The 25,322-nt window shown below is 47.3% G+C and overlaps 3 protein-coding genes and 2 pseudogenes across 5 annotated transcripts; 3 read left to right on the forward strand and 2 right to left on the reverse strand.

Annotated features, from left to right (window-relative positions):
• Positions 1 to 143: 143 nt before the first annotated feature.
• On the forward strand, positions 144 to 1,016 carry LOC310775120 (dual specificity protein phosphatase 13A-like; the record flags this gene model as incomplete). Its single annotated transcript, XM_083635211.1, has 3 exons — positions 144 to 280; positions 436 to 653; positions 823 to 1,016. 3 exons carry the CDS (start codon positions 144 to 146, stop codon positions 1,014 to 1,016), a joined length of 549 nt encoding a protein of 182 aa, XP_083491337.1.
• Positions 1,017 to 1,607: 591 nt separating this feature from the next.
• LOC310775076 (dual specificity protein phosphatase 13A-like) lies at positions 1,608 to 3,126 on the forward strand (the record flags this gene model as incomplete). Its single annotated transcript, XM_083635167.1, has 3 exons — positions 1,608 to 1,735; positions 2,105 to 2,322; positions 2,915 to 3,126. The coding sequence occupies 3 exons, from the start codon at positions 1,608 to 1,610 to the stop codon at positions 3,124 to 3,126; spliced, it is 558 nt and encodes a 185-aa protein (XP_083491293.1).
• Positions 3,127 to 10,795: 7,669 nt separating this feature from the next.
• On the reverse strand, positions 10,796 to 11,446 carry LOC310774408 (eukaryotic translation initiation factor 4E pseudogene; annotated as a pseudogene). Its single transcript has one exon. The product of its transcript is annotated as a eukaryotic translation initiation factor 4E pseudogene (transcript).
• A 3,517-nt stretch (positions 11,447 to 14,963) lies between these two features.
• Positions 14,964 to 24,282, forward strand: LOC310775594 (dual specificity phosphatase 29-like; the record flags this gene model as incomplete). Its single annotated transcript, XM_083635759.1, has 6 exons — positions 14,964 to 15,142; positions 16,523 to 16,743; positions 18,676 to 18,858; positions 19,889 to 20,024; positions 20,211 to 20,428; positions 24,080 to 24,282. The coding sequence occupies 6 exons, from the start codon at positions 14,964 to 14,966 to the stop codon at positions 24,280 to 24,282; spliced, it is 1,140 nt and encodes a 379-aa protein (XP_083491885.1).
• Positions 21,794 to 23,820, reverse strand: LOC310774864 (vasculin-like protein 1 pseudogene; annotated as a pseudogene). The gene is made up of 3 exons: positions 23,806 to 23,820; positions 22,166 to 23,020; positions 21,794 to 21,949 (listed from the first exon to the last, which is right to left on the reverse strand). The product of its transcript is annotated as a vasculin-like protein 1 pseudogene (transcript).
• Positions 24,283 to 25,322: the final 1,040 nt, after the last annotated feature.

A 25,322-nucleotide genomic window follows, 5' to 3' on the forward strand; every position in this document is an offset into this window, starting at 1 on the left:
TGCGGGACACCTGTCCTTGTCACTACCAACATGGTTGTAGTAAAGCCCCAACGGACTTTGGCTGTAGGGATAAGCAAGCTCATTGATGGATAGTTTAACTTCAACATATTGTTGTGTGGGCTACTATAAGGGGCCAGTCAGTCATGAACAATGTCCAGGAAAAGAGTGATGCCTCCACTGACACTCCTTCTGTGAAAGACTTGGAGAAGGTTTTATATGGTGGAAAGAGGTTTGGCAACCATGTGGATGAAGTTTGGCCTAACCTGTTCATTGGAGATATGTAAGTTTAACAATCTCAACAATAAAATAAAATGCAAGTGAATTTCCTCTATGAATGTCTTGTTCTGTTTTTTTTTTATTTTATTTTTTTATTTTTTTATTGATGTTGTGCATGTTTTTATGGCAGATATTCCTAAACGTTCTCCTCTATCACAGGTCGGTTGCTAATGATCGCTACAGTTTATGGAAGCTGGGAATCACTCATGTTGTGAATGCGGCTCATGGGAGGATGCACTGTCAGGGAAGTCATGACTTCTATGGATCCAATGTGGATTACCATGGAGTGCCTGCTGATGACTCACCATCCTTTGACCTCTCTCGCTACTTCGACCCCTCTGCTGAGTACATTCACAATGCACTCCACACGCCTGGTGGTAAATACCACATCCTGTTGCTTTATCATCTGTATTTAGTTTTTTTTTACCTTTTATTTAACCAGATTAAAAAAAAACATTTATGTCAGACTGTGTACAAAATCAAAATAAAACCTAGGTATCTAATCCAACTCATGCTTTAGACACATTTTAATCTTCTTCTCCTCAGCTAGAATTCTTGTCCACTGTGCAGTTGGAGTGAGCAGGTCTGCCTCCCTGGTCCTGGCCTATCTAATGATCCAGCACCGCTACTCTCTCCTGGAGGCCATCAGAAAGATCAAAGAGCACAGGTGGATTTTCCCAAACAGGGGATTCCTGAAACAGCTTTGTGCTTTGGACATGAAATTACACAAGACATTGTGAAAACAGAACATGAACAATGAGTGCACTCTAACCACAGTCATGTTAAAAAAAAGAAAGAAAGTAGCCAGTTATGTCATCTGATAAAGTAGCCAGTTATTTCATCTGATATTGAATCTTAAAAGGTTGCTGAGGGAGATAATTCCCACTTTTAAGAAGAAATCAAGTGTCATTTTCTAGATACAGTATCTGCATTATTCTGCCTTGTTTCAAGAGTTTGAACCTTGTCATAAATATAGCACATGAGACTACATGAAATATGTATAAAGCAATGCAATTTAACATTTGTCCATAATTACATCCAACTGGCTCTATCTGCTTCATGGAATGATTCATCTCTGTTTGAAGTGTATTAAATTGGAGTCCCACGGTAGTGTGCTGCGGCAGTTGATGTTATGCCCTCTGACTGCATGCGTAAGACTACACGCTAGGTTAAGCCCCATGGGTTAAACACTAAATTGGGGAACGTCCAGTGACGGCAGATGAACACCTGCTCATACAGATCATCCTGCGCAGGAGTAGACAGTATAACAACTTTAATGCAACAAACATTTGGGATAGTAATTGATCTGGAGAGGGGGATTTTGAATGAAAATGTCGGCACTGAAAGACAAGAGGAAAGAGTATCTCACGGTGAAGGATCTGCAAAAGCTTTTGGACGCATGCAGACTGCAACTAAATCAAGTTGACGAGGTTTGGCCCAACATATACATAGGGAATGTGTAAGTATGCATTTTATCTCAACTTTGCGCTGTAAGCAAATTATAAACCATGTTATAACCATTAATATGTGTTATTAATATTTTCACATATTCATGTGAAACCATGTTAGAACCCTGTTAGAAATGTGAAACCATGCCATATAGGACATCTCTAATGTGATATCAAATGAAACGAATTCCCAAGGTCATATTTTGACCTATACTGACAAATTCATTATTCTGACAAGAAACACTGTGCTGTTATGCTTCTCAGCATGACATGAAATACTGTGCTGTTATGCTCCTCAGCATGACATGAAATACTGTGCTGTTATGCTTCTCAGCATTCACACTGGTGTTGAACCTTTTTTTTTGTCTCTGTCTTGCTAGGGCAATAGCCCAAAACAGGACTGCCTTGCAGAAATTAGGCGTAACTCATGTATTAAATGCTGCTCACTCCAAGCGAGGCAGCATAGGGGACCAAAGCTTTTATGGAAACGACTTTGTGTATTGTGGCATTCCTGCAGATGACTCCACTCACTTTGATCTGGACGTGTACTTCCACCCTGCTGCCCATTTCATTCATAAAGCGCTGAAGTCCCCCGATGGTAAGACTCCTTGAGCCTTCTCTCCAATAACATATCAATTATTACAATTACTGTGTGCTGAGTGATTCAATCATTATGCCATTCAATAGCTATAAAGACGTCTTGATTGAGTACTTTGACGCAGAGTAAGGTCGTTCTTTTCATTTGAGTTTCCTGCACATCACATAATATCCTTTATGCCACTGCATAAATCCTTAATAAACCCATTCATTCGACGTCCCAGTGTCCCCATGCTGTCTCTTCAAAGTCACCGGGCGTCTCAAAGCAATGCAGCTTGTACCGGTATAGAACTTATTAGAACCTTATTTTCACCCAGCAGTAGTAATAAGGGTCTTACCTTGCAGAATTTAAGTCTATAATGGCCATGGCTCCTTTCAGAGTAGCTATCAAGTAGAGGACAGGATGGGATTAAAGTCACAGTCTGCAAGGGACCTCAAGTGAACAAAGGCCATGAATTGTGGACACTATTTTTAGCTCACAGCGGGGGGGGGGGGGGGGGGGGGGCAGTCATGTATGATATTAATAAGATGGAGGCCTCTGGCTAATCCTTCACGTCCCTCCCCCCTTCCCCCTCATCCCCTCTGTTCTTCAGGGAAGGTTCTGGTGCACTGCATCATGGGGATGAGCCGGTCATCCACCTTGGTGCTGGCGTACCTCATGATCTACCATCACCTCACCCTCAAGCGGGCTCTGCAGAAGCTGGTCCAAAAGAGAGCCATCTACCCCAATAGGAATTTCCTGGCACTGCTGCTGGATCTGGACCTTCAGCTGACGAGGAAAAAGAAAACATGTCAGATCCTGTGACGATGGGGATTTCGTAAACTTTTCTGGGGATGTTTTTGGATGCAGCAAAAAGAACAAACGCAAATACCTTGAAGCCCACGCACGGCGCAGTGGTGTGGCCATTCGGCCTTATGGCACTTTAGACCAGTGGTTCTCAAATGGGGGTCCGGGGACCCCCAGGGGTCCGTGGCACTTTGCCAGGGGGTCCGCGAAAAGTTTTCAGGAAAATAAAAATAAAAGCTTTTTTGTGTGTGCAAAAGCTTCATAGTTCCACGAAATTATTTTATGCTTTAAATCTAAAATGGTTCATGGATTACATTTCAATCTAACAAACCTATCAATTTAAAAGTCAAGCACGTTACCGTGGAAACAAGCTTAGCCCAAAATCACAAATCAGAATATTCCAGGGGGTCCCCGGAATATTTTCTATCTTGTAAGGGGTCCTTGGCTGAAAAACATTTGAGAACCTCTGCTTTAGGCAATGTTTTGACGGAACTTCAACATCACGGCTAATTGTTTTCAACATTGAAAATGGTCTTAACCCTAACCCCACCATAACCCTAAAGCACCCACATCCCCCCAGCCACTCCCCCTACCCACCCCTCGAACCCCGACTCTCTACGACCTTCCTATCACTAGCTAAGACCGCTTTTCCCTATCCCCACCCCTTCCATCACCGCACCCCCTCCCACCACCCACATCCCCTAGCCACTCCCCCTATGACCTTCCTATCCCTAGTTATGGCCCCTCTTCCCTAGCCCCGCCCCCTTCCTGACCACGCCCCCTCCCACTACCCACATCACCCTAGCCACTCCCCCTACCCACCCCTCGAATCCCGACTCTCTACCACCTTCCTATCCCTAGCTAAGACCGCTTTTCCCTATCCCCACCCCTTCCATCACCGCACCCCCTCCCACCACCCACATCCCCTAGCCACTCCCCCTATGACCTTCCTATCCCTAGTTATGGCCCCTCTTCCCTAGCCCCGCCCCCTTCCTGACCACGCACCCTCCCACTACCCACATCCCCCCAGCCACTCCCCCTACCCACCCCTCGAACCCCGACTCTCTATGACCTTCCTATCCCTAGTTATGGCCCCTCTTCCCTAGCCCCGCCCCCTTCCTGACCATGCCCCCTCCCACTACCCACATCACCCTAGCCACTCCCCCTACCCACCCCTCGAATCCCGACTCTCTACCACCTTCCTCTCCCTAGCTACGACCCATGTTCCTCTTCACTAAACACCCGACTCTCTACCACCTTCCTATCCCTAGCTACGACCCCTGTTCCTCCACCTTCCTCTCCCTAGCTACGACCCCTGTTCCTCTTCACTAAACATCCATGATGAGTGAGTGTGAGTTGGGTTTGGTTGCAGAACCAACACAAGATGACTGTGAATGAAGTATTAAGGATAAGGGGATATGATGATTACTTAAGTCTTGAAACACTTGTGCGGTGGTCTATTTTTCAGCACCTCAGACATTTTGTATTACAGCAGAATGGACCAAATGTTTAAGGAAAATGCTTGAGCATGCATCAACATCATCACATTTAGTAAACTCAGGTGATGCGTCATAGAAAAGGTTTCTGTCCAAAAATGCGAAATTCCTGATTTGGGAATGTACAGCATATCACTTTTCTCAAAGCACAAATGAGTCCTACTGTAGGCTACCTTTTTACCTCAGTTCTAAGTGTTAAATAGCTGTTTATTCCAATCAGTTATTGAAGTTATTGGACAGTTTAAAAAAGTAAACCTCATGTCTGTTTTTTTTGCATTCTTTCACTAAACGATCAGTGTAGCGAAGCTTGTTGGCTTGCTGGAGGCAAAGCGTTTGGGCTTGCCTCGTGAAGTGTGCTGGATCGTGGATGAAGGCTCACGGGCTGTGACCGATCAGAATCACGGAGATGGAGGTAGGGACCGACTTGTCGGTCCTGGGACTCGGTTGAAATACCACTGGGATGACTGGGTGTAAGGCAATCAGGCACCAGGGCCTGGCCGGTTGGAAGATGGCCAGGATTCAGTTCGGGTCCGGGTTTGGTCGCGGTGAAGGTGAACATTATGAAGGAAAAGGAATCTCGGAGGAATCAAGCAGATCTCTCGAATGTGGTGAATCAAGCTGGGATCTCTTGGATGAGGTTAGTCAAGCATAGCGTCACAGGACACCTGGCTTATATGCTCGCGTTTCGGTGTATGACATCACGTCATTGGTGATGTCACAACGTTCTAGGGAGCTATGACATCATCGATGTTATGTCTGACATTGCCGATGACCTCACAGGTGAGCTCTATGCTATGACATCATCGGTGTCATTGTTGATGATGTCATCATCATTACGTCGTGGCGCGCCGGCTGGTGGGCATCGACTGCCCCAAGAACAGGCTTGACGGTGGGCCATTATGGGCCCTTTTCTACAGCCGCTCCCAGATTCCTGTGGGGAATCTGTATTCTTCCAGAAATGGCCGGAATGGCCCTCTAGTCCCACCTGGTATAGGCAGGGCTTGGTTGATTATTCTGGGAGTGAGGGGGGCTGTGGTCCGCCTGGCCACCGGCCGCACGCCGTTGTCCAGTCTTGTACATCACAAGAGCCAAGATTTGGTGACTGTCCTCGTTGGCCAGGATGTGTGTGGGATCCTACTGCAGTAGCGGGCTGTAATGGCCTCTGGGGGCTGGAGCTTCCAGTTGACGAAACTCAGCGGCGTGAGGTCAGCGCGGGAGCCGCTCAGGAGCCAGGGGTCTATCCATCCTACCCATCCTACCCAGCTACTGCGGTAGTGAGGAGCCTCTGGTTCTGGTGGCTTGAGTTTCCAGTCGAGGAACCTCAGCGGCATAGGGTCGGTGAGGAAGCAGTTTGTCTGCCCTCGTTGGAGGGAGGCCTCTGCCCCTAGTGTCCCGTTGGCCGCCCCGTGGAGCGCCGGTGTGGCATCCTCACTGAGGGCGCCGAAGGTCATACACTCCTCCGGCTTGGGGGGAGCCGACCTGAGGCCACCGTAACTCGGCTTCAACTCCTCGCTCTTATCCGCAGTCGTGTGGAGTCGGGGTGTCTTTGGCCAGCTGTCTGGGTTGAGAAGAGGGAAGGGGGATCCGCAACCCCGCCTGCTGGTGGTGAGTGCGGGAAGAGGCCTTCCCCACGCAGTGTCGACCACAACAGCTACCTGTGATTGCGGTGGGTCGTCCTCCCACTCTTCCCAGGCCTGCAGCAGCGTCTCAGGTAGAACTGGACCATCCCAGCCTGGCTCCCATCTCCATCGGTGGTGCACGAGCAGGACAAGATGGATCCTCCCGAACTGATGGAGGGGCAGACTCCTCGGGCGGGATTCCTGCTGCAGGGCGGTGATGGGGCAGGGCTGCTCGCCTAGACCAAGGTTCGGTTCCGCAAGGGCTCTCTTGGTGCAACAGGTCTGCTCTGGGCAAATTGCCGGCGAGATGATGAGGGAGACGGCCGCCCCGTGAAGCATCTGGGGCTCCTGCCTCGCCGTCCGCAAGGGCATGTCCACTTGCTCCACTTGCCCTGACTTCTTGGCCTCCCTGGGGGTCTTGGCTGGAGTCGTCTCCGTGAGCCCGGGCAGGGCCAGGAGGTGAATTCTGGGAATAGGTAGTTGAGATGGCTGGTCCCGTCCTCTGGGGGGGTCCCAGCTGTCGACCTCGGCTATCCTGGGGTGGTTGATGCCGTCCGGCTGACTGTGCCCTGTGCTGTTGGTCTCAACGTTCGCCATGCCTCCCTGAGTCTGGTGTATCTCGGTGGCGGGCTTGGCCGCCCCGTTGCGCTCTATGGTATGCTCAGGGTCGGCGACCTTTGTCGGTGGACATGTCCTAGGTGGGGGTGTTGGTGTTGGTGGCACTAGAGCAGTGGGTTCCGTAATTTGGGTTGTCGGCTCTGGAGCCACCGTGCTGGCCTGACCCTGGTCTTGGGAGGTGAGAGGCACAGGTGGAACTGCCGGGGCCCCGGCGAGCAGACAGGCGTGAGGCCGGGCTGCTACGTGCTCCTGCTCGACTTGCAGCCGGGCACGAGCCCGGGCCTCGTGGTGGGCCAGCTCAGCTTGCCGCAGGTGTCGGCTTCTCTCCAGGCGGCGGGTGATCCGCTCTCTAGCTTGGAGGGCCTCCTCTTGGGCCTGTTGCGCCTCAGCGTGGGCCTGTTCTTGGGCCCGTTTCGCCGCTCTGGTTTGCTCGTTCAGCCGCTGGTACTCCTCGTCAGCTTCAGCCTCCTCCGCGTGTTGGCGGCGAAGGTCCTCAGTCGCCAATCGTGTCATATATTCCTCGTAAGCTGCCGCTTGGGCTGGGGAATACGCGTGGGCGCGTACGGTTGACCGTGAGCTGGCGCTAGAGTGTCGCGATGGGCTATGGTGACTGCGGTAACTGCTAACGCTATGGTAGTGAGAGTGACTGGGGCTCCTCAACCGGGGCTCTGCTCGGGAAGAGGGTCGGGCCCCTTGGTACCGGGCTGACCCGTGGCCGCATGGGGTCTCCCGGTCATGGGCGAGGGCCTGGGCCGAGGATATCCCTTGGGTCCTTGGATCCTCCCACTGTGTGCACCGCGTGTTGTGGTTGACGAAGTACACCCTCCCATGGTCCTGGCGTGTCTCCCATCCAGGAGGCAGTGTGCCCTGAGGGTGATGACTCCTGCGCCCGCTGGGTACATGGGCGTCTCTGTCGTCATAGGTCGAACCTCCATGACCTGACCTGTCCCGGCTTGACTGGTGGCCGCCTTGATGGGACCTGCCAGCGTGTTGGGATTCCTTGAAGTATTCAGTGATGTCCCGGTTGGTCTCCCTTTTGCGCGCGATCTTATGTTCGAACTCGGCCCTTGTCTGGGCTGCCTGAGCGGGGAGTCGGTGGTGGCTGCGGATGAGTTCCTGCCCCTGGTGGATCTTCTGGTCGGAGTGTAGGGGGTCTCGCCCTTTAGTACTACTCCGAACGCTGGATACTTGGCTGTATCCAGTATCGATCTGGTGGATCTTCTGGTCGGAGTGTAGGGGGTCTCGCCCTTTAGTACTACTCCGAACGCTGGATACTTGGCTGTATCCAGTATCGATCTGGTGGGGGAAGGGTTGCTCCTCTGGTCGACGAGATGTCGTGACCAGGGCGAGCTCACCTGACTCCTGCTCCATCTCTGAGCGTCGCAAGTCCTCGATCCGGCTCGAAGGACCAAATTGTAGCGAAGCTTGTTGGCTTGCTGGAGGCGAAGCGTTTGGGCTTGCCTCGTGAAGTGTGCTGGATCGTGGATGAGGGCTCACGCGCTCTGATCGGTCAGAATCACGGAGATGGAGATAGGGACCGACATGTCGGTCCTGGGACGCGGTTGAAATACCACTGGGATGACTGGGTGTAAGGCAATCAGGCGCCAGGGCCTGGCCGGTTGGAAGATGGCCAGGATTCAGTTCGGGTCCGGATTTAGTTGTGCTAATGGTTGACATCGTGAAGGAAAGGGAATCTCTGGAATCAAGCTGGAGTCTCTCGGGTGAGGCCGGAATCTCTTGGATGAGGTGAATCAAGCATAGCGTCACAGGACACCTGGCTTATATGCTCGCGTTTCGGTGTATGACATCACGTCATTGGTGATGTCACAACGTTCTAGGGAGCTATGACATCATCGATGTTATGTCTGACATTGCCGATGACCTCACAGGTGAGCTCTATGCTATGACATCATCGGTGTCATTGTTGATGATGTCATCATCATTACGTCGTGGCGCGCCGGCTGGTGGGCATCGACTGCCCCAAGAACAGGCTTGACGGTGGGCCATTATGGGCCCTTTTCTACAATCAGCATCCTTCTTCCTTCCTACTATAATTGGAGAGCTGTCTGTCCGTTTGTTCAGAGTTGCAAGGCGCGCTGTTGCTTGCCGAAACAGGGGTCTGGCATGACAGGGGTCATTGTGACATCATTAGTGATGTCATCGTCATTTTGATGTCATCAGTGATGTCATAAATCCTTCCTTGCTGACATTATAAATTGCATGACAACATGGATGTCATCAGTCATAACTCATTGATGACATTACTCGAGCTATTGTGATGTCACAATCTATGTGAGTGTGAAGGCCTGCCCCACAATCATCGAGTGATGTGACTGATGATACCATGTCCTACAATCATCAAGTGGGCCAGTGGTGACTGATGATGTCACTATGTCTATGACATCACTGATGTCAAAAATGTCTATGACATCATCATCCACTGATGATGTCCCATTGATGATGTCATAGACAGTGTGTGTCATCATCAGTGATGTCATATAATATGTCATCATCAGTGATGTCACTTAAGCAATTGTGATGTCATCAGTGATTTATGACAGACACTGATGGGCTGATGATATCTGCACCGCTGGTGTGATTTTTTTAAACAATGTGCCCCACCTGATGGGGCTCAAAAATCATAACATTCGTGTCAGATTTACTTGTTTTTGGTTGTGTAATAATCTTTCTATCATGCCAGATTTGTTTTCACTGTAGTAGACTTATATTACTGTTTCTCAGTAAAGGAAGCTGACAAAGGCTGAATCTGCATTGTCTGTCAGTTAATGAATATTAATAATATTGTGCAAATAATACGCAGCTGGATTTTAAGATCGTTTGCTCTTCAAATTAATCTGTATATTGGAAAATGTGGTGGGAGGAATGGTTTATGTTTATTATTTGTTATTCTCTTTTTATTTGTGTACATTTTCTCACAGTTTTCAGTTCACATGCCTGCCTATGGCTATTTCAGATTTTCTGAAAATCTGAAGTGAGGGTTTGGCCACACCCCCCTCCTGATTTTGCATACTAAATTCTTTCAACCCTCAACAAATAGGGAGAACATATTTATTCAGATTTATCATTGTAAATCATTTGTATTTATTTATTTTTAATAAAAGCATGTAACAACATGTTAGAAATAAAGTTGAAAATGTTCATAAAAAAGAGGGTCATTTCGTACAAGCAGCGTTTGAACAAGGAAGACGGCAGCGGCGGCGGCGTTGAGAACGGGACAGGCTGCAGGACTGCTGGACCTCTTTCTAGATATGGCGGCAGCAACAGGACAAGAGGTGGAGCTGTATCTTGAATGCAATGAGCAGGCCCAGGCTGAGAAGAAGATCTGCTGATCTCACTCTATTTGGGCACCAAAAGATACCAGGAGGCCTTGGCACTTGGCTCCCAGTTGCCCCAGAAGCTGAAGAAGATGGATGAGAAAGCTCTGCTGGTGGAGGTTCAGCTCCTGAAAAGTAAGACATGCCACGCCCTCAGTAACTTGCTCAAGGCCCGTGCAGCCCTCACCTCAGCCGGCCAGGACCAGCGCCATCTACTGTGCCCCAAAGCTCCAGGCAGCGCTGGACATGACATGCAGTCAGGGATCATCCATGTGGCAGAGGAGAAGGATTGGAAGATGGCCTACTCCTACTTCTTCAAAGGCCTTCAAGGAGCACCATCAAAGAGCCATCACAGCACTCAAATACTTGCTTCTCTGCAAGATTGTGCTCAACTTAGCAGAGGCGCTACAAGCCCTGATTAGCGGTAAACTGGCCCTGCGGTACACCGGGTGCCAGACTGTTGCCAGTTTATTTTCCTGTGGGTTCAACTTGTACGCTTCTTTCTGTGATTTCAACTTAAGTCTTGTATGTTTCTTTCCGTATTGTCTTTGCAGCAAAGTAAACATATGCACCGGAAGCAGAGGAGACCGGGATATGGACGAAGCACGTAGTGCGTTTCTCAGACGACGAACTTGGCCTTGGTGGATGTGCAGCTTTTGGTAGCCGTGTCTGCGTGAGACTGGTAGCCGATAGTCATCTTCATGGGGATCCCCAAGCGCTCCTTGTAAACTCTCCCTATGTGCGTGACGGCGTCCCGCTTCTCGTAGTCCGCTGTCCAGATGGCTATTTTATCTCCTTTTGTGCGGATGTTGACCACGGCCCCGCAGACCTCGTCACTGTAGTCGTCAAAGGCCTCTCCGACTAAGCACAGGAGCGCGTCCAGCCAGAAGCAGTCCAGGTCTAATCTCCTCTGTTGCTTGTTGAGCGTGGTCAGCCAGCGTCCACCACGCTTGTTCCTCTCATCCTCCCACATGGGCTTGATGCCATCCTTAAAGAGGGAGTAATCGCAGCCTGACATGAGGTTGCTTGGCAACTGGATATGGTTGTAGAGCGCCCAGAAATCTTCCACCGAGTCAAATTTAGAGACGAGTCGCAGGTTGGCCTGCCATGTTTTGCTCTTGTCATTCTTGAAGAACCAGAGACACCATCTGTTCTGGAGGGGGTGTTTGATGTAGGCGTCTGGGCTCACAATCTCTTGTCCAGTCTCCACATGTCCATCTCCGTCACCTTGGTGTGCACTTGGGTTGGTTTCCGGTTCGGCGGCCGCCATGTTTGGAAAGCTGCTTACTCCCTCTTGAATGGGTGCAGGATTGATCTGTGAGTCCATTCTGATGTTATGAGTCATACTCATACGAATCCGTCTACTGGTCATATTTATACCACCAGCCGGGTATGATTTATGACATCACTGATGTTGTCACTATGCATGACATCACTGATGATGTCTCCATGCGTCAGAGGATTTGTGACATCACTGATGATGTCACCATGTGTCAGAGAGGATTCTGATGATGTCACTAGGAGTTATGACATCACCAATGATGTCAGAAGGCTGCTTTGAGGCGTTCACAGAATGTAGGGAAACAGTGGATGGATAAATCCAGAAGGAGGCGGTAATTCAACATACTGCCGTAAAACACCACAGAAGAAGAAGGCTGCTTTGATCTTTTCTGACATAGTGAGTTTGTAAATGCAACATGTAGAAAATGTTACAACCCTTAATTGTTACACCTCGAAAATAGTTCGTATTTGGCGTCACTTCTGCCAGCAAAAGCCTCGGCGTGCCACTGAAAGTCATCAGGTCTTCATTTCACAAGTCAAGAAGAACAGGTGAAGTTTCATGAACAAATGTGGTGAGCCTCCACAAACTGGAGAGACTGGTGGACTTCCGCACCCGGCAGGGACTGTGACCTGGTACTGACCTGTCTGGAGAGAGCCGTACACTTTGCAGATCAGCTTCATGTCATTGCCGCACTGGGGTTGAGTCAATGGATTTGGTTGTGGAGGACATGAGTGCTGACTGTGCACAGAAGAACTGCTCCAGCTTCCCAAAATATAAGATTGAATTAATAATACATAATATAGGGGGAGAGCTCAGAAACGGGATATAAACACATTTCTCCATAGTGAATCATCACTGTGGCAGGGAGGACATGCACAAATAGCACCTCTGATGTAATACTCCTGCTCCTGTCCTATCCCACTCCCTGTGCTGGTAGCTCGGATAACATTTGGGAATGCAGAAGATGATGCCAGAAGTATTTTGAGCTGGGATTCAGATGTTAAAATAGCAAAAAAGGTTGTGGGGTAGATTACAGAGACGAACACAGACAGTTGTGCTGTCGACCTACATGTAGTAGCTCTTGTGAGAGAGGCAGAGAGAAAGAGAGCCCTTGACAAGCAGCGTTCCCACCCAAGGCAAGTGTGTCTTACAATGTAATTCTTCCCAGCTGTGTTGAAGATAATAGCTCATGTTGCATATTACTATGTACAGGCCTATATAAAGTGCAGTGTATATATTTACATATTGTATGTTCCCCTTCATTTTGCAAGGTAAACATGTTTATGAAGCACTACGATGATATTGCATTGCATGATGGATGCATCAGCTCCACTTTTTTCTTGTATTAATTTGCCCACATATTCAGACGAGCCACATCAGCGAGGCTAAAGGGGGAAGTGTAATTCATAAAGCTGCCAAGAGGAGGCCTGGAGGAGGTAAGAAGCCATTTTTATTTGCCCTCCTTGTTAACCGTGGGCACTTTTCCCATACATAGCATCTTTAATTACACAGAAGTGGAGCGGGAAGCACAGGTTAGCCTAAGGGGGTGGAGGCTATGAAAGCTAGTGCTGCGGCTCAACATGTCCACCAGGGAAATCAGTTCTCTGCCCTGACGGTGGGAGGGAGGGAAGGCCTGTACTTATAGATCAATGAGGAGAAAGAAGAGCCTCCAGGTACTCTGTGCACATGTTGTAGTTGAGCAGAGACACACTTTGCGGTGCCGTCAAGATTCATGACTAACACATGAACATATACACGAGTGCAAGGAGCATATTATACAAGGTTAGAATGAGGGCTGGGTGATATGGACCAAAAATCATATCTCAGTATTTTTAGGCTGAACTGCGATACACAATATAATTGTATATCGGTATTTTCTACGAGGTGGGCTAAATGTTCAGTTGTAAGTCATAGGGCTGCATGGGCAATATGGACAAAATCAAATATCACTATATTTTTGACCAAATACCTCAATATCAATATTGCGACAATATTGGTGCTTTTGTAACGGCGTTGTGTAGGTGGTACTTGCAGCAACCCATGTTAAGGGCTTGTCCAGGGGTGGGATACGAACCGCCGACCTTCGGCTTACCAGACAGCTAGAACAGTCTGGTAAAAAGAGAAGACCACACTTATGCCATATCACAATATTACGATATCTGCTCTCATATCATAGATCAGTGATTCTAAAATGGGGGTCCGGACTTTGCAAGGGTGTCTGCAAAAAGTTTTCAGGAAAATAAAAAAATATATATATTTTTTGTTGCAAAAGCTTCATAGTTCAACGAAAATATGTTATGCTTTAAAGCTAAAATGGTTCATGGATTACATTCTAATCTAACAATCTAACACTTGGATCTTAAGCTTACCCCAAAATCACAAATCGGAATGATTTCAGAATGAATGAAATCAGAATGATTCCCAGGTATATTTTCTATCTTGTAAGGGGTCCTTGGCTGAAAAACATTTGAGAACCTCTGTCATAGATAATATCGATGTATTGCCCAGCCCGATACTTAGATGCAGGTTTCCTTGCATATTCATGTTCTTATGCATCTGAGAAGTGACATGCACGTGTTAAAGCCAGGAAGATGTTTGAGTGGACACCAAGACAGCTTTACAAATATGTCTCACACATCTGGTGTCAATGACTCATCCTATGGATGCTACAACAATAAGTCTTCAAACCCCCTGTGGCTGCTGTGCCACATTACGTCTCCATAAACTGGCAGAATGCAAATGGGAAGCTGAGGCGCACTCCATTTCTTTACAATGAAGACAATGCATACACAACGTTAGTATGGTCGCCAGCCTAGAGCAGAATCACACAGCTGCCTAAACAGATGTAAATGTATACAGTTTGCATAGTATAAGCCTGGCCAATGCCCAGTGAGTCCATTGTAAATGCACAGGTCGGACTTGCCTCGAGGAAATGAAAAGCTGACGTTTATAGTCCTTGAATACCAATCTACCGTATCTCAAGAGATAGCTTTTACCAAGAGAGCTACTGTGTCTAGGCTGTGGATTGGGGAAAAAAATAAATAAATAAAAAGATCATCATTAAGTCTTCTCACTATTGTGTGTTCCTATGTGGGGTGCACTTCTTCTTGGCATGGTTTGTGGTGTACATTAAAAGCCAAGGCTAAGATCATCCCACAATGCATTTCACTCCTAACAGTAGCAGTGTCATTTCGAATGACAATACTCCCACTATAAGACAGCGAGATGGTGTGTCTAAAACACAATAAAGTTCATCACAGTAGTACAGCCATGTGTGCATGTGTTTCCTTGATCTTGTCCTTGCCTGAAGACATGGAGGCATCTCCTGCCCTCTTTTGAGGACTTGCTCAGCACTTGGCGCGGTACCATTTTGCATCACATGCGAATGCTTAAATGACAATGCTGAGTGAAATTCCCACTTGTGGTATTTCAAAATGGCAATATGCGCTGCTTCTATGCAACATGCAGGTTGCAAAGCCAGAAGGCGGAGGAGGAGCATCCAGGTATGCCCAGAGGCATCATCAGCTGCTTGGCCAGTCCTGAAGGGGGCGGCAGCAAGTATGACACGCCCCCAGCCAGGTATGACACGCCCCCAGCCTCAGAGCTCCACAGGCTGATGTGGACAAAGAAAGGGACCAGCGGCCACCTGGATGAGGTCCAGCCCAGGATCTATATAGGAGACATGTGAGAAGTGTGCATCTTACAGCTTGCATATAAATGAGCAAACATTTGTATGTATGTATGTATGTATGTATGTATGTATGTATGTATGTATGTATGTACAGTATGTATGTATGTATGTATGTATAGTATGTATGTATATATGTATGTATGTATGTACATACAGTATGTATGTATGTATGTATGTATGTATGTACAGTATGTATGTATGTATGTATGTATGTATGTATGTATGTATGTACAGTATGTATGTATGTATGTATGTATGTACAGTATGTATGTATGTATGTATGTATGTACAGTATGTATGTATGTATGTATGTATGTACAGCATGTATGTATGTATGTATGTATGTATGTATGCATGTACAGTATGTATGTATGTATGTATGTATGTACAGTATGTATGTATGTATGTATGTATGTACAGTATGTATGTATGTATGTACAGCATGTATGTATGTATGTATGTACAGTATGTATGTATGTATGTATGTATGTACAGTATGTATGTATGTATGTATGTATGTATGTATGTATGTACAGTATGTATGTATGTATGTATGTATGTATGTACAGTATGTATGTATGTATGTATGTATGTACAGTATGTATGTATGTATGTACAGCATGTATGTATGTATGTATGTATGTACAGTATGTATGTATGTATGTACAGTATGTATGTATGTATGTATGTACAGCATGTATGTATGTATGTATGTATGTATGTACAGTATGTATGTATGTATGTATGTATGTACAGTATGTATGTATGTATGTATGTATGTATGTATGTACAGTATGTATGTATGTATGTATGTACAGCATGTATGCATGTATGTATGTACAGTATGTATGTATGTATGTATGTATGTACAGTATGTATGTATGTATGTATGTACAGTATGTATGTATGTATGTATGTACGTACAGCATGTATGTATGTATGTATGTATGTATGTATGTATGTATGTATGTATGTATGTATGTACAGTATGTATGTATGTATGTATTTACTGTATGTATGTGTGTGTGTAGGTGTGTGTAGGTGTGTGTGTATGTGTGTGTGTGTGTGTGTGTGTGTGTGTGTGTGTGTGTGTGTGTGTGTGTGTGTGTGTGTGTGTGTGTGTGTGTGTGTGTGTGTGTGTGCGGGCGTGCGTGTGCGTGTGTGTGTGTGTGTGTGTGTGTGTGTGTGTATGTATGTATGTCAGCTGTATGTATGTCATGTATTCTCAGCTGACATACTGTGAAGCTGTGATGATAGATACCTCTTCCTGTACTTATCTCAGCTGACATACTGTGAAGCTGTGATGATAGATACCTCTTCCTGTACTTATCTCAGCTGACACATGCTGTACCTGTTATTCTGCTTTCCATTAGGTATGCAGCCAAAGACAAGAGGACACTCCAGGCGCACCACATCAGCCATGTGCTTAACGCCGCTCACGGGAAGTTCAGCGTGAACACGGGGGCCAGCTTCTACCGAGACACAAAAATCACTTATCACGGAGTGGAGGCTTTTGACATGGCCACCTTTAACTTCAGTCCCTTCTTTTACCCAGCGGCCAATTTCATCAAGAATGCTTTGAGCTCCCCCACAGGTGAGGAGGGCCTCTCCCCACACACAGGCTATTTCTCATCCTTTTTTTAATATGAACTCAGTACAAGGCCGTTTTTTACCCCCTGTAAAGACTGCAGGTACGGAAACATTTGTCAGTCAATTCCCATTACAGCAACCCCCAGTTGTATTAGTCATTAAAATGCAAATCAAACACTAAACATCATATCAAGCTAATATCGTCCCCCCATGGTAATCTTCTCATGAGCTCAGACCTTGGACAGGAAAATTGGTTTTAAATGGATTGCCCTGGTAATTTGTAAGCAACACTTTCATTGGACATGGAAATTACACAATTATGTTTGTGGCCTGTGCTGCTCCTGTTATGCAAAGTGGAGGCAGTATCTGACATGACAGTAATAAGACGCGGCCTCCTCCTTCACATGCTGGCTGCTCGGGGGCTCCAGTGTGTGTCGGGGCCTACAGTAATCCCCAGGAGAAATACACACACACACACACACACACACCAAGACAGTGTGTGTCGGGGGCGGGGCCTACAGTAATCCCCAGGAGAAATACACACACACACACACACACACACACACACACACACACACACACACACACACACACACACACACACACACACACCAAGACAGTGTGTGTCGGGGGCAGGGCCTACAGTAATCCCCAGGAGAAATACACACACACACACCAAGACAGTTCAATTACGCGCTCCTCTGCGCCCTAATCCACAGGCATGATAAGAAAGCAGGGATTAGCCTGTGTAGAAACAGTTGTTGCAACATTGGTGGAAACTTTGAGGCAGCAGTTAGAAGTGCTCCACTCTGTGATGTGCGTGCGGGGCGTTTACGCTAATCCACAGAGGAGTCACAAATTAGACAGTTGGAATAAAGTTAACAACAATAATGCCTGGTGGTTTTTCCTCAGCTATAAAATGAGACATGAAGCTGCCTCAATTAACCTCAATGTTTACTAGCAATCTCATGCAACATGTTGTGGGATTTATGACATCGTGATGATGTCACTGATGATGTCACTGATTCCTAGGCTCGCCCGCGGCCCGTGCTCGCCCACCCTGCAGCTCATCGAGCTGGCCCTGCAGCTCGCATAATATGCAGCTCGGCTGCTGCGTGGCACTTGAGCAATTGTGATGTCACTGATGATGTCACAGACACTGCAACATTATCGTCTATGACATCATCAGTGACATCATCGTCTATGACATCATCAGTGATGTCACTCGAGCAATTGTGGTTTTTGGTCAATAAGGGCCTGTGTCCACCTAGCGTGTTTTCATCAGCTCTGGCGTCTATTTTCAATTGTTTCCAATGGGGGGAGAGCGTATGCCGGCGCACACAGACGTCTAGAGAAAGTGCGCTGCGTCCAGCGTCTATTTTCACAGCGCTCTGGCGTCTTTGTGCGCCCGACTCCCACCGCTCCCAGCTGAAAATATTTTAACTTTTCAGTGTTGGGTGCTCCTTTTCTGGCAACTAATCATATGGAAAAACTATCGCAACAGAGACAGAAAGGCTCAATTGTGGGATCAGATCGGCTAGACGCACTCCCAGCGTTTAACAGTCGGAAAAAGACGCTAGGTGGACACAGGCCCTAATGATGTCAGAATGCCTATGACATCATCAGTGCCTATGACATCACCAGTGATGTCATAAGATGATTTTGGGCAATAATGATGTCACTGATGACATCACTGATGATGTCAGAGACATTGTGACATCATCGTCACTAGTGCAGCGACCAGGACTCCTACCCCACCGGCTTCCCATCCGCAGACACGGCCAATTGTGTCTGTAGGAACGTCTGACCAAGCCGGAAGTACCGCTGCCGGGAATTGAACCTGGGTCTCCGTGGTGGGAGGCGATTGCTTTTAACTCTACACTCCCAGATGCCCCAAACCTCACTGATGTTGAGTTTTGTTTGGACCGCTTGCCAGGTAAAGTGTTGGTCCACTGCGCCATGGGCATGAGCCGCTCCTCTACCTTGGTGTTGGCCTACCTGATGATCCACGAGGACATGACCCTGGTGCAGGCTCTCAAAGCCGTCAGCGCCAACAGGAACATCTCCCCTAATGAAGGCTTCCTGGAACAGCTCCGAGAGCTGGATAAAAAGCTGCGCGGCCAGGGATGATGACGAGCTCCTGGAATCTTGACGGATGGACTTGAGAAGATACCAAAGAATCCATTACTTTGGATGTTCACGTTGCCTTCTTGTCAATATCTGCTATAGAAATAGAGGCTATGAATGTAAATAAAAGCACATTTTAAGTATATTTCATTATTAATTCCATGTTTGCCCATTGCCAATGCGTGAAGTAATTGAAGTGTTTGATACTGTAACTGCAATAAACTGCAACTAGAAACACTGCTGTGATTTGCTAGTAAAAGATATCACAACACAAGCAGTCTGGCTTCTGTCATCGTCATCTGAGGAATAAATAGAGCGCCAAAGTGAACGTCACTTCCTGCTTCAGCACTGTACCAGAGATTTTCTTCCGCAATTTATTTTCCCATAGACATTTCGTAAGATGCTTATAAAAATAGTTCAGCTATATTTAGAATCAGGAGAGACCATAGAACATTTCACTCGGACCAAAACTTTAAAAAACATAGAAAAAATATTTTCTTTAAACCCACATTTTTTTTAACGTTTTGGTCTGAGTGAAATGTTATGCGATCTCTTCTGTTTTAAATATATCTGTACCGTTTGGTTTGAACAAGTAAAACTCTTTTTATAAGCATTTTACGAAATGTCTATGGGAAAATAAATGGCGGATGAAAATCTCTGGTACAGTGCTGAAGCAGGAAGTGACGTTCCACTTTGGCTCTCTATAGCCTGCACCCCTCCTGCCTCGACACAGGCATGCTCAGCTGTCCCTTTCCAACAACGTGCAGCCTTGACACATTCACTGGCTCACGTCAAACAGAGCAAGGCACCAAAAGAGTTGACTAATTCCTTTTCCAACACCTACAGGAAGCAAAACAATACTTGGAGGATCAAAAACAGCAAAAGAAAAATAAACGTCTGCCCAACTTTCCAAACCAAGTAAATAAAAAAGTATGTTGGTAAGTAATCTAACTGTGAAACCTTTATGTTTGCTGTAATTTGCCATAATTATACAATCATGACTAAGGGCTATGTGAAGGAAGGCGAGATGAGCCCAGAGGAGGAGGAGCTGGGGTATCAGACACTGCCCACCTGCGATCTGCTCGACCTTCTGCTGAAGAACAGACGGCCCACCGGCGCCGTCAACCAGGTTTGGCCCAACCTCTACGTTGGAGATGCGTAAGTGACATTGGCACCTCAGGGTTCAGCTGCAACATGGTAAATTCAATATGACACTGTCGGTGCACGTGACGCACGATCTGCATTTGGCTAACGAAGGGACATTTGGAAATGTGTTTTGTTTGAAAAATGCATTTACTGAGCTTCACTGCAGGCAAACACAGCTGCCCTTTGTGCTGTTTGCAGGGTAACTGCTCAGGATAAATGCCTCCTAGTGGATCTGGGGGTGACGCATGTGGTGAATGGCGCTGATGGGCCGCAGCACATCGACACCGGGCCGGGCTTCTACCAAGACACCAACATTCTGTATCATGGAGTGGAAGCAGCAGATCGTAAAGACTTTGACCTGAGCCCATTCTTCACTGAGACTGCCGATTTCATTCACAAAGCACTGGCCCAACAAGGTACCAGTCCACAGACGAGTCTGAACACAAGACAAGACTGTCAGGGGTTCGAGGGTGGACCCAAATGCAGAACACATAAGGCAGGCTTGAGAATAGGCTACAACAAGAAGGTTTACTTGAAGACTCCGGGCAGGAAAATATACTAGTCTACAATACATTCAGGCGATGTCTCGTCATAGATGCGTTCTAGCTGGGGGGAGGCGGTGTGGTCAGCGTGGGGGGGGGGGGGGCGGTGTGGTCAGCGTGGGGGAAACCACTGTGACCCGACTGTCGACTCAAACCTCAAACACCTCAAACAGAGCGCGCTCCTTTCTAGCGTCCCTCGCCACGCCCGCTGAACTGGCAGTGCTCATTTCTACCGCGCCTCGTTGGTTTGGCCTCGAGCAGACGCAGCTCCCGCGCTACGCGCGCTCGCCTGGAACTCGGTCGCTGCGCGAGCTTGCACAAGCAGCTTGCACAAGCAGCTTGCACAAGCAGCTTGCCCGCTGCGCGGCCTCGCAGGCAGCTCGCCCATACGCGGCCTCGTCTGCTCTACTGCAGTTGAACAATTGTGCGCCACGCCACCATCGGCCCTTCAATTATAGTAGTGGAGATCGTTTTCACCAACCCCCACCAGTTTGAGCCATTTTCGTTTTTGAGCCATGAGATCAATGTTTTTAGTTTTTATTTATTGTTGTTTTTAATGAGATAAAAAGTGACTTCGACATTTTTGCATAAAAGCATGACTTTTCTTACTTTTCTGATGTGTACACAAAATGTACACAAAAAATGTGCACAAAAATGTACACAAAACTTGACCGAAATCCTGACTAAACAGACCCCACCCGTCCACCTAGGCAATTTTAGAGAGAAAAAAAAGACATGTCTATTTTGATTTATGACATCACTGATGTCACAATTGATTTATGACATCAAAGATGGTATCACAATGAAAAATGATGTCACAATGGGTAAATAGAGAAAGAGTTATAACATCACTGATGTCACTCATGTCCATATTGAAACATCGCAGCTTGTCATGAACCATTTTTTTTTAAATTAAGTTGGTCTGTTTAAAGCAGCATATCATGATCATCAATCGTTGCCCTTCTTTTCTCGATGAACACAAAGCGAGGAAGAATAAAACGTAATAATAAGGGAAATGGGGTCAAAAGGGCAGGAACAGGAAGCGCAGTGAAGGAGGAAACGCAGGGAAAAAGATGCCTGGCGGAGCAGGAATCTCCTCCTTCACTGGGATGTGATTGGTTTTTCCTGGTGCAAGAACGACGACAACAATAAGTCAAAATGGTGCTCTCTCTAAAAACAAAAGAGAGAAGAGGAGAGGGGGTTGCTCGCTGGGCTGTTGTTTTGTTCCGTAAAGCCGTGTTAGGATTTGATGCAGTCGTCATCGTCGGAGGTCTGGCTGCTACTACTGCTGTCAGACTCTGAGCCATCTTCAACCTGCGCCTCCGCCACCTTCCTCCAGGGGGTGAAGTGGAGGGTCACACCGCACGCCTTCGGGAGAACCCCGTTCCTCTTCAGCTGTTCGGTTTCAGTGTGGAACTCCCTCAGCTCATCCTCTGTCAGAGGCAGGAAGTTGTCATCATTTTCTGGGTATTCCTGCCAGCCCATGGCCTTCAGCAACCTGTGCTCTGCTTCCAGGGAGCTGGACAGGTGTTCCGTGTTGGAGTCACTGAGGGAGTAGGAGAGGCCGTTCTCATCGCCGCGCGCCCTCGGGAGAACCCTGTTTCTCTGCATGCCGTTCCTCTTCAGCTGTTCAGTTTTAGTGTGGAACTCCCTCAGCTCATCCTCTGTCAGAGCCAGGGAGTTGTCATCATTTTCTGGGTATTCCTGCCAGCCCATGGCCTTCAGCAACCTGCGCTCTGCTTCCAGGGAGCTGGACAGGTGTTGGGTGTTGGAGTCACTGAGGGAGTAGGAGAGACTGTTCTCATGGCAGACTTCCTCGCAGTCGACTTTGGGCTCTGGGGTGTTGCTCTCACCCGCTCCCGACGTCCCTGGGCTGCTGCTGGCTGTCAGCTCTCCGGTGCCCTCGTCCTGCAGAGCTCGCAGGAACTCGCTGTTACGGTCCAGACCGTGACGCATCAGCTTCAGCCTCGACGGGGCAATGTCGATGGGAGGAGTGGTGCTGGAAGGGCGTTGCTCTTTTGGGGTGTTGGGTGGTGGTGCACTGGTTGGGGTACTGGGTTTGGCTGTGGAGACGGGGCTGGTGAAGACTGAATCTCGGCATGTCATGTGAAGGCCAGACTTGGTGACCTCTCTACCACTGGGTTTCCACAGCGCGCTCTTGGTGGGGGCCACAGCAGGCTTGGGGACCAGGTTCTTGTAGACACTGGAGCCCGCTATGGGATCTTCGCTGCCATTGATCGGCAGGGCGCCTGCACTGGCGAACCCTGCAGAGAAGAAGGCCATACTGCATTCCTCCTGGGAAACCTTCTTGATAAGCAGCATTTTGGACACCATCTGTTTGACACTCGGGAGGTTTTCCCATACTGCAGCGTGGGGGGCCACTGCTCTCATCTGATTCTCAGGCTTTCCAGTTGTTTCAGGGTTGAGGGAGGGAAAGTCCTCTTCCACAAACTTCAGCTTGTTGCCCTTGCATCATATAGACATAACTCAACTCATGTCTATATGAATGTCTATATGATGATCACTGATGATGTCACAATTATTTATGACATCAGTGATGATGTCACTGGTGATGTCATGTCACAATGAAAACGTGACCAAAATCATGACTAACAGACACCGCCTGTCCATCTAGGCAATTTTATTGATGATGATGATAAAAAACGGTGGCATGTAAACAAACTCGCATTTAAAGGGTTAAAATTCTGATTAGGAATGAAATGTTGGTACCTACGATAAGGGCTGAAGTTACTCAAATGGAACAGAATAGAAACTATGAAATGCACCCTCCTTTCTGGCTAGAGAACAGGTTTGGTCCTCTAACACTATACGAGTGTAGGTAGTATTAAAATAGGGCCCAAGTAAACTAGTTGTGCCCTGCTATTGTACTTAGCGATGTCACGTTACTGCACGTAACAGCATGGTTAACACTAGAAGTCTCACAATTCCAAAAAGAACGGCCGTAAGTGATCATTTTTAGAGAAATGGGATCAATAAACTTTTTTTTGCAGATGATAGAAGAGAGTCTCGTCGTTCTTTGTACGTGTTCGGTGTTTACATAGTAATATCACACAATATTCTGTGGGCCTCGAGAAATCACTGAAAACGCTCTGAAAACTCTGGCACTGGGAGCGTCCGTTCTCCAAAAGTGGCTGGCACTCAATGAGTTAAGATCCAACCCATGCATCTTCAACCACTTATCGGGGCGTGGAGGTAGCAGTTCCAGCAGGGGACCCCAAACTATCCTTGACCTCATTCTTATACATGTAGAATAGATCATAGTTTAAGTGTTATCTCTCTACTTACAATACAGATGGACTTCTGGACAAAATCATATCTAACAATATACAACATATCCTCAGATTTGAAATGCAGCCCTGATGTGTACTAAATTAGGGGTCCTTGATATGGAAAATACTGAGAATCACTCACCCTACGACACTTATTTAACTGTATGAGTTACAGTGTGCAATCCATGTAGAAGCAGCTGACAGTTGAGGTGACTTCTCTCTATTGTCCATGCAGGGAAGGTGCTGGTCCACTGCGCGAGGGGAATCAGCCGCTCAGCCACTCTGGTATTAGCCTTCCTGATGATCAGGGAGAGGCTCACCCTCATGGAGGCAGTGGAGGCTGTCCGCAAGCACAGAAACATCCTCCCAAACGCTGGCTTCCTGAAGCAGCTCTGCCACCTGGACTCGTCCCTGGCCCTGGAGAGGAAGAGGAAGTGACATTACCACCTGGACTCGTCCCTGGCCCTGGAGAGGAAGAGGAAGTGATATTATTAGAGACTGACGCATCGAGTTTCCTCACATCCTGCATTTTGCATCTTGCATTTAACATACAATCAATATCACAACACATTTCTGAATTTGCCTCCTGCTTGTTAGAGCCACTCAAACAAATAAGACAACAGACAAAACCCTTCCCGTGCATGAACACACAGTGTCTACAGTACCTATAAATAAACACTACAGTACCTATAAATAAACACTACAGTACCTATAAATAAACACTGCAGTACCTATAAATAAACAATGCTCCACTTATTTATTCACTTTTTTCTCCACATACTGTGTCTAAACTGCTGAAATCCAGCGCCGCACTATTAAAAGTGTGATGTCTTAAGAGGCTTGATACAAGATGACAGAAATATGCCAGCATGGTTTTGAGCGTGTATACAGATTCAGGTCAGACTTTGAAAACGAGATGAAACACCGGAGCCATCTTAATAAGAAATGCTCTCCAGAGCACTCGCAGGAAGAGACAGAGAGAGGGAGAGATGCTGTCAAAATAAAAGGAATTGGATATCACAGGTTTAATGATTTCACTGTCAGAATGAATGATGGCAGAGTATGAAGATATGAGGGGAAAATAAAGGAGTCGGATGGTGTGAAAACTGTCTGACATGTTACCAGCTTCATCCAGCCATGCTGCAACACAGCCATCATCACCACTCACACTTTGGGAGCTTGCATACAGAATCAAAGGCAATGTGCCATCTTGTGGAAAAGCTCATCTGTCTAACAGTCTGACACATTTAAGTTCTCTTCGCCACGGGGGGGCCGAGGAGGTGCCGGTCTTCCTTCACGGGTATCGTGGAGCCTCCATCTCCAGGCTAAGTCGAGTCTAAGGCCATGTTCACACTACAGGCAAATCCGATTTGCTTACTAAAGTCATTATCTTGATTGGTTCCCCAAATCTGATTTGGGAGAGTGTGCCACAAATGCCACAAATCTGATTTGGGCAAGTGTTCAAGTCGGATCTGTGT

Source organism: Poromitra crassiceps, assembly GCF_964638095.1.
Source record: "Poromitra crassiceps genome assembly, chromosome: 4".
Lineage (NCBI taxonomy): Eukaryota > Metazoa > Chordata > Actinopteri > Beryciformes > Melamphaidae > Poromitra > Poromitra crassiceps.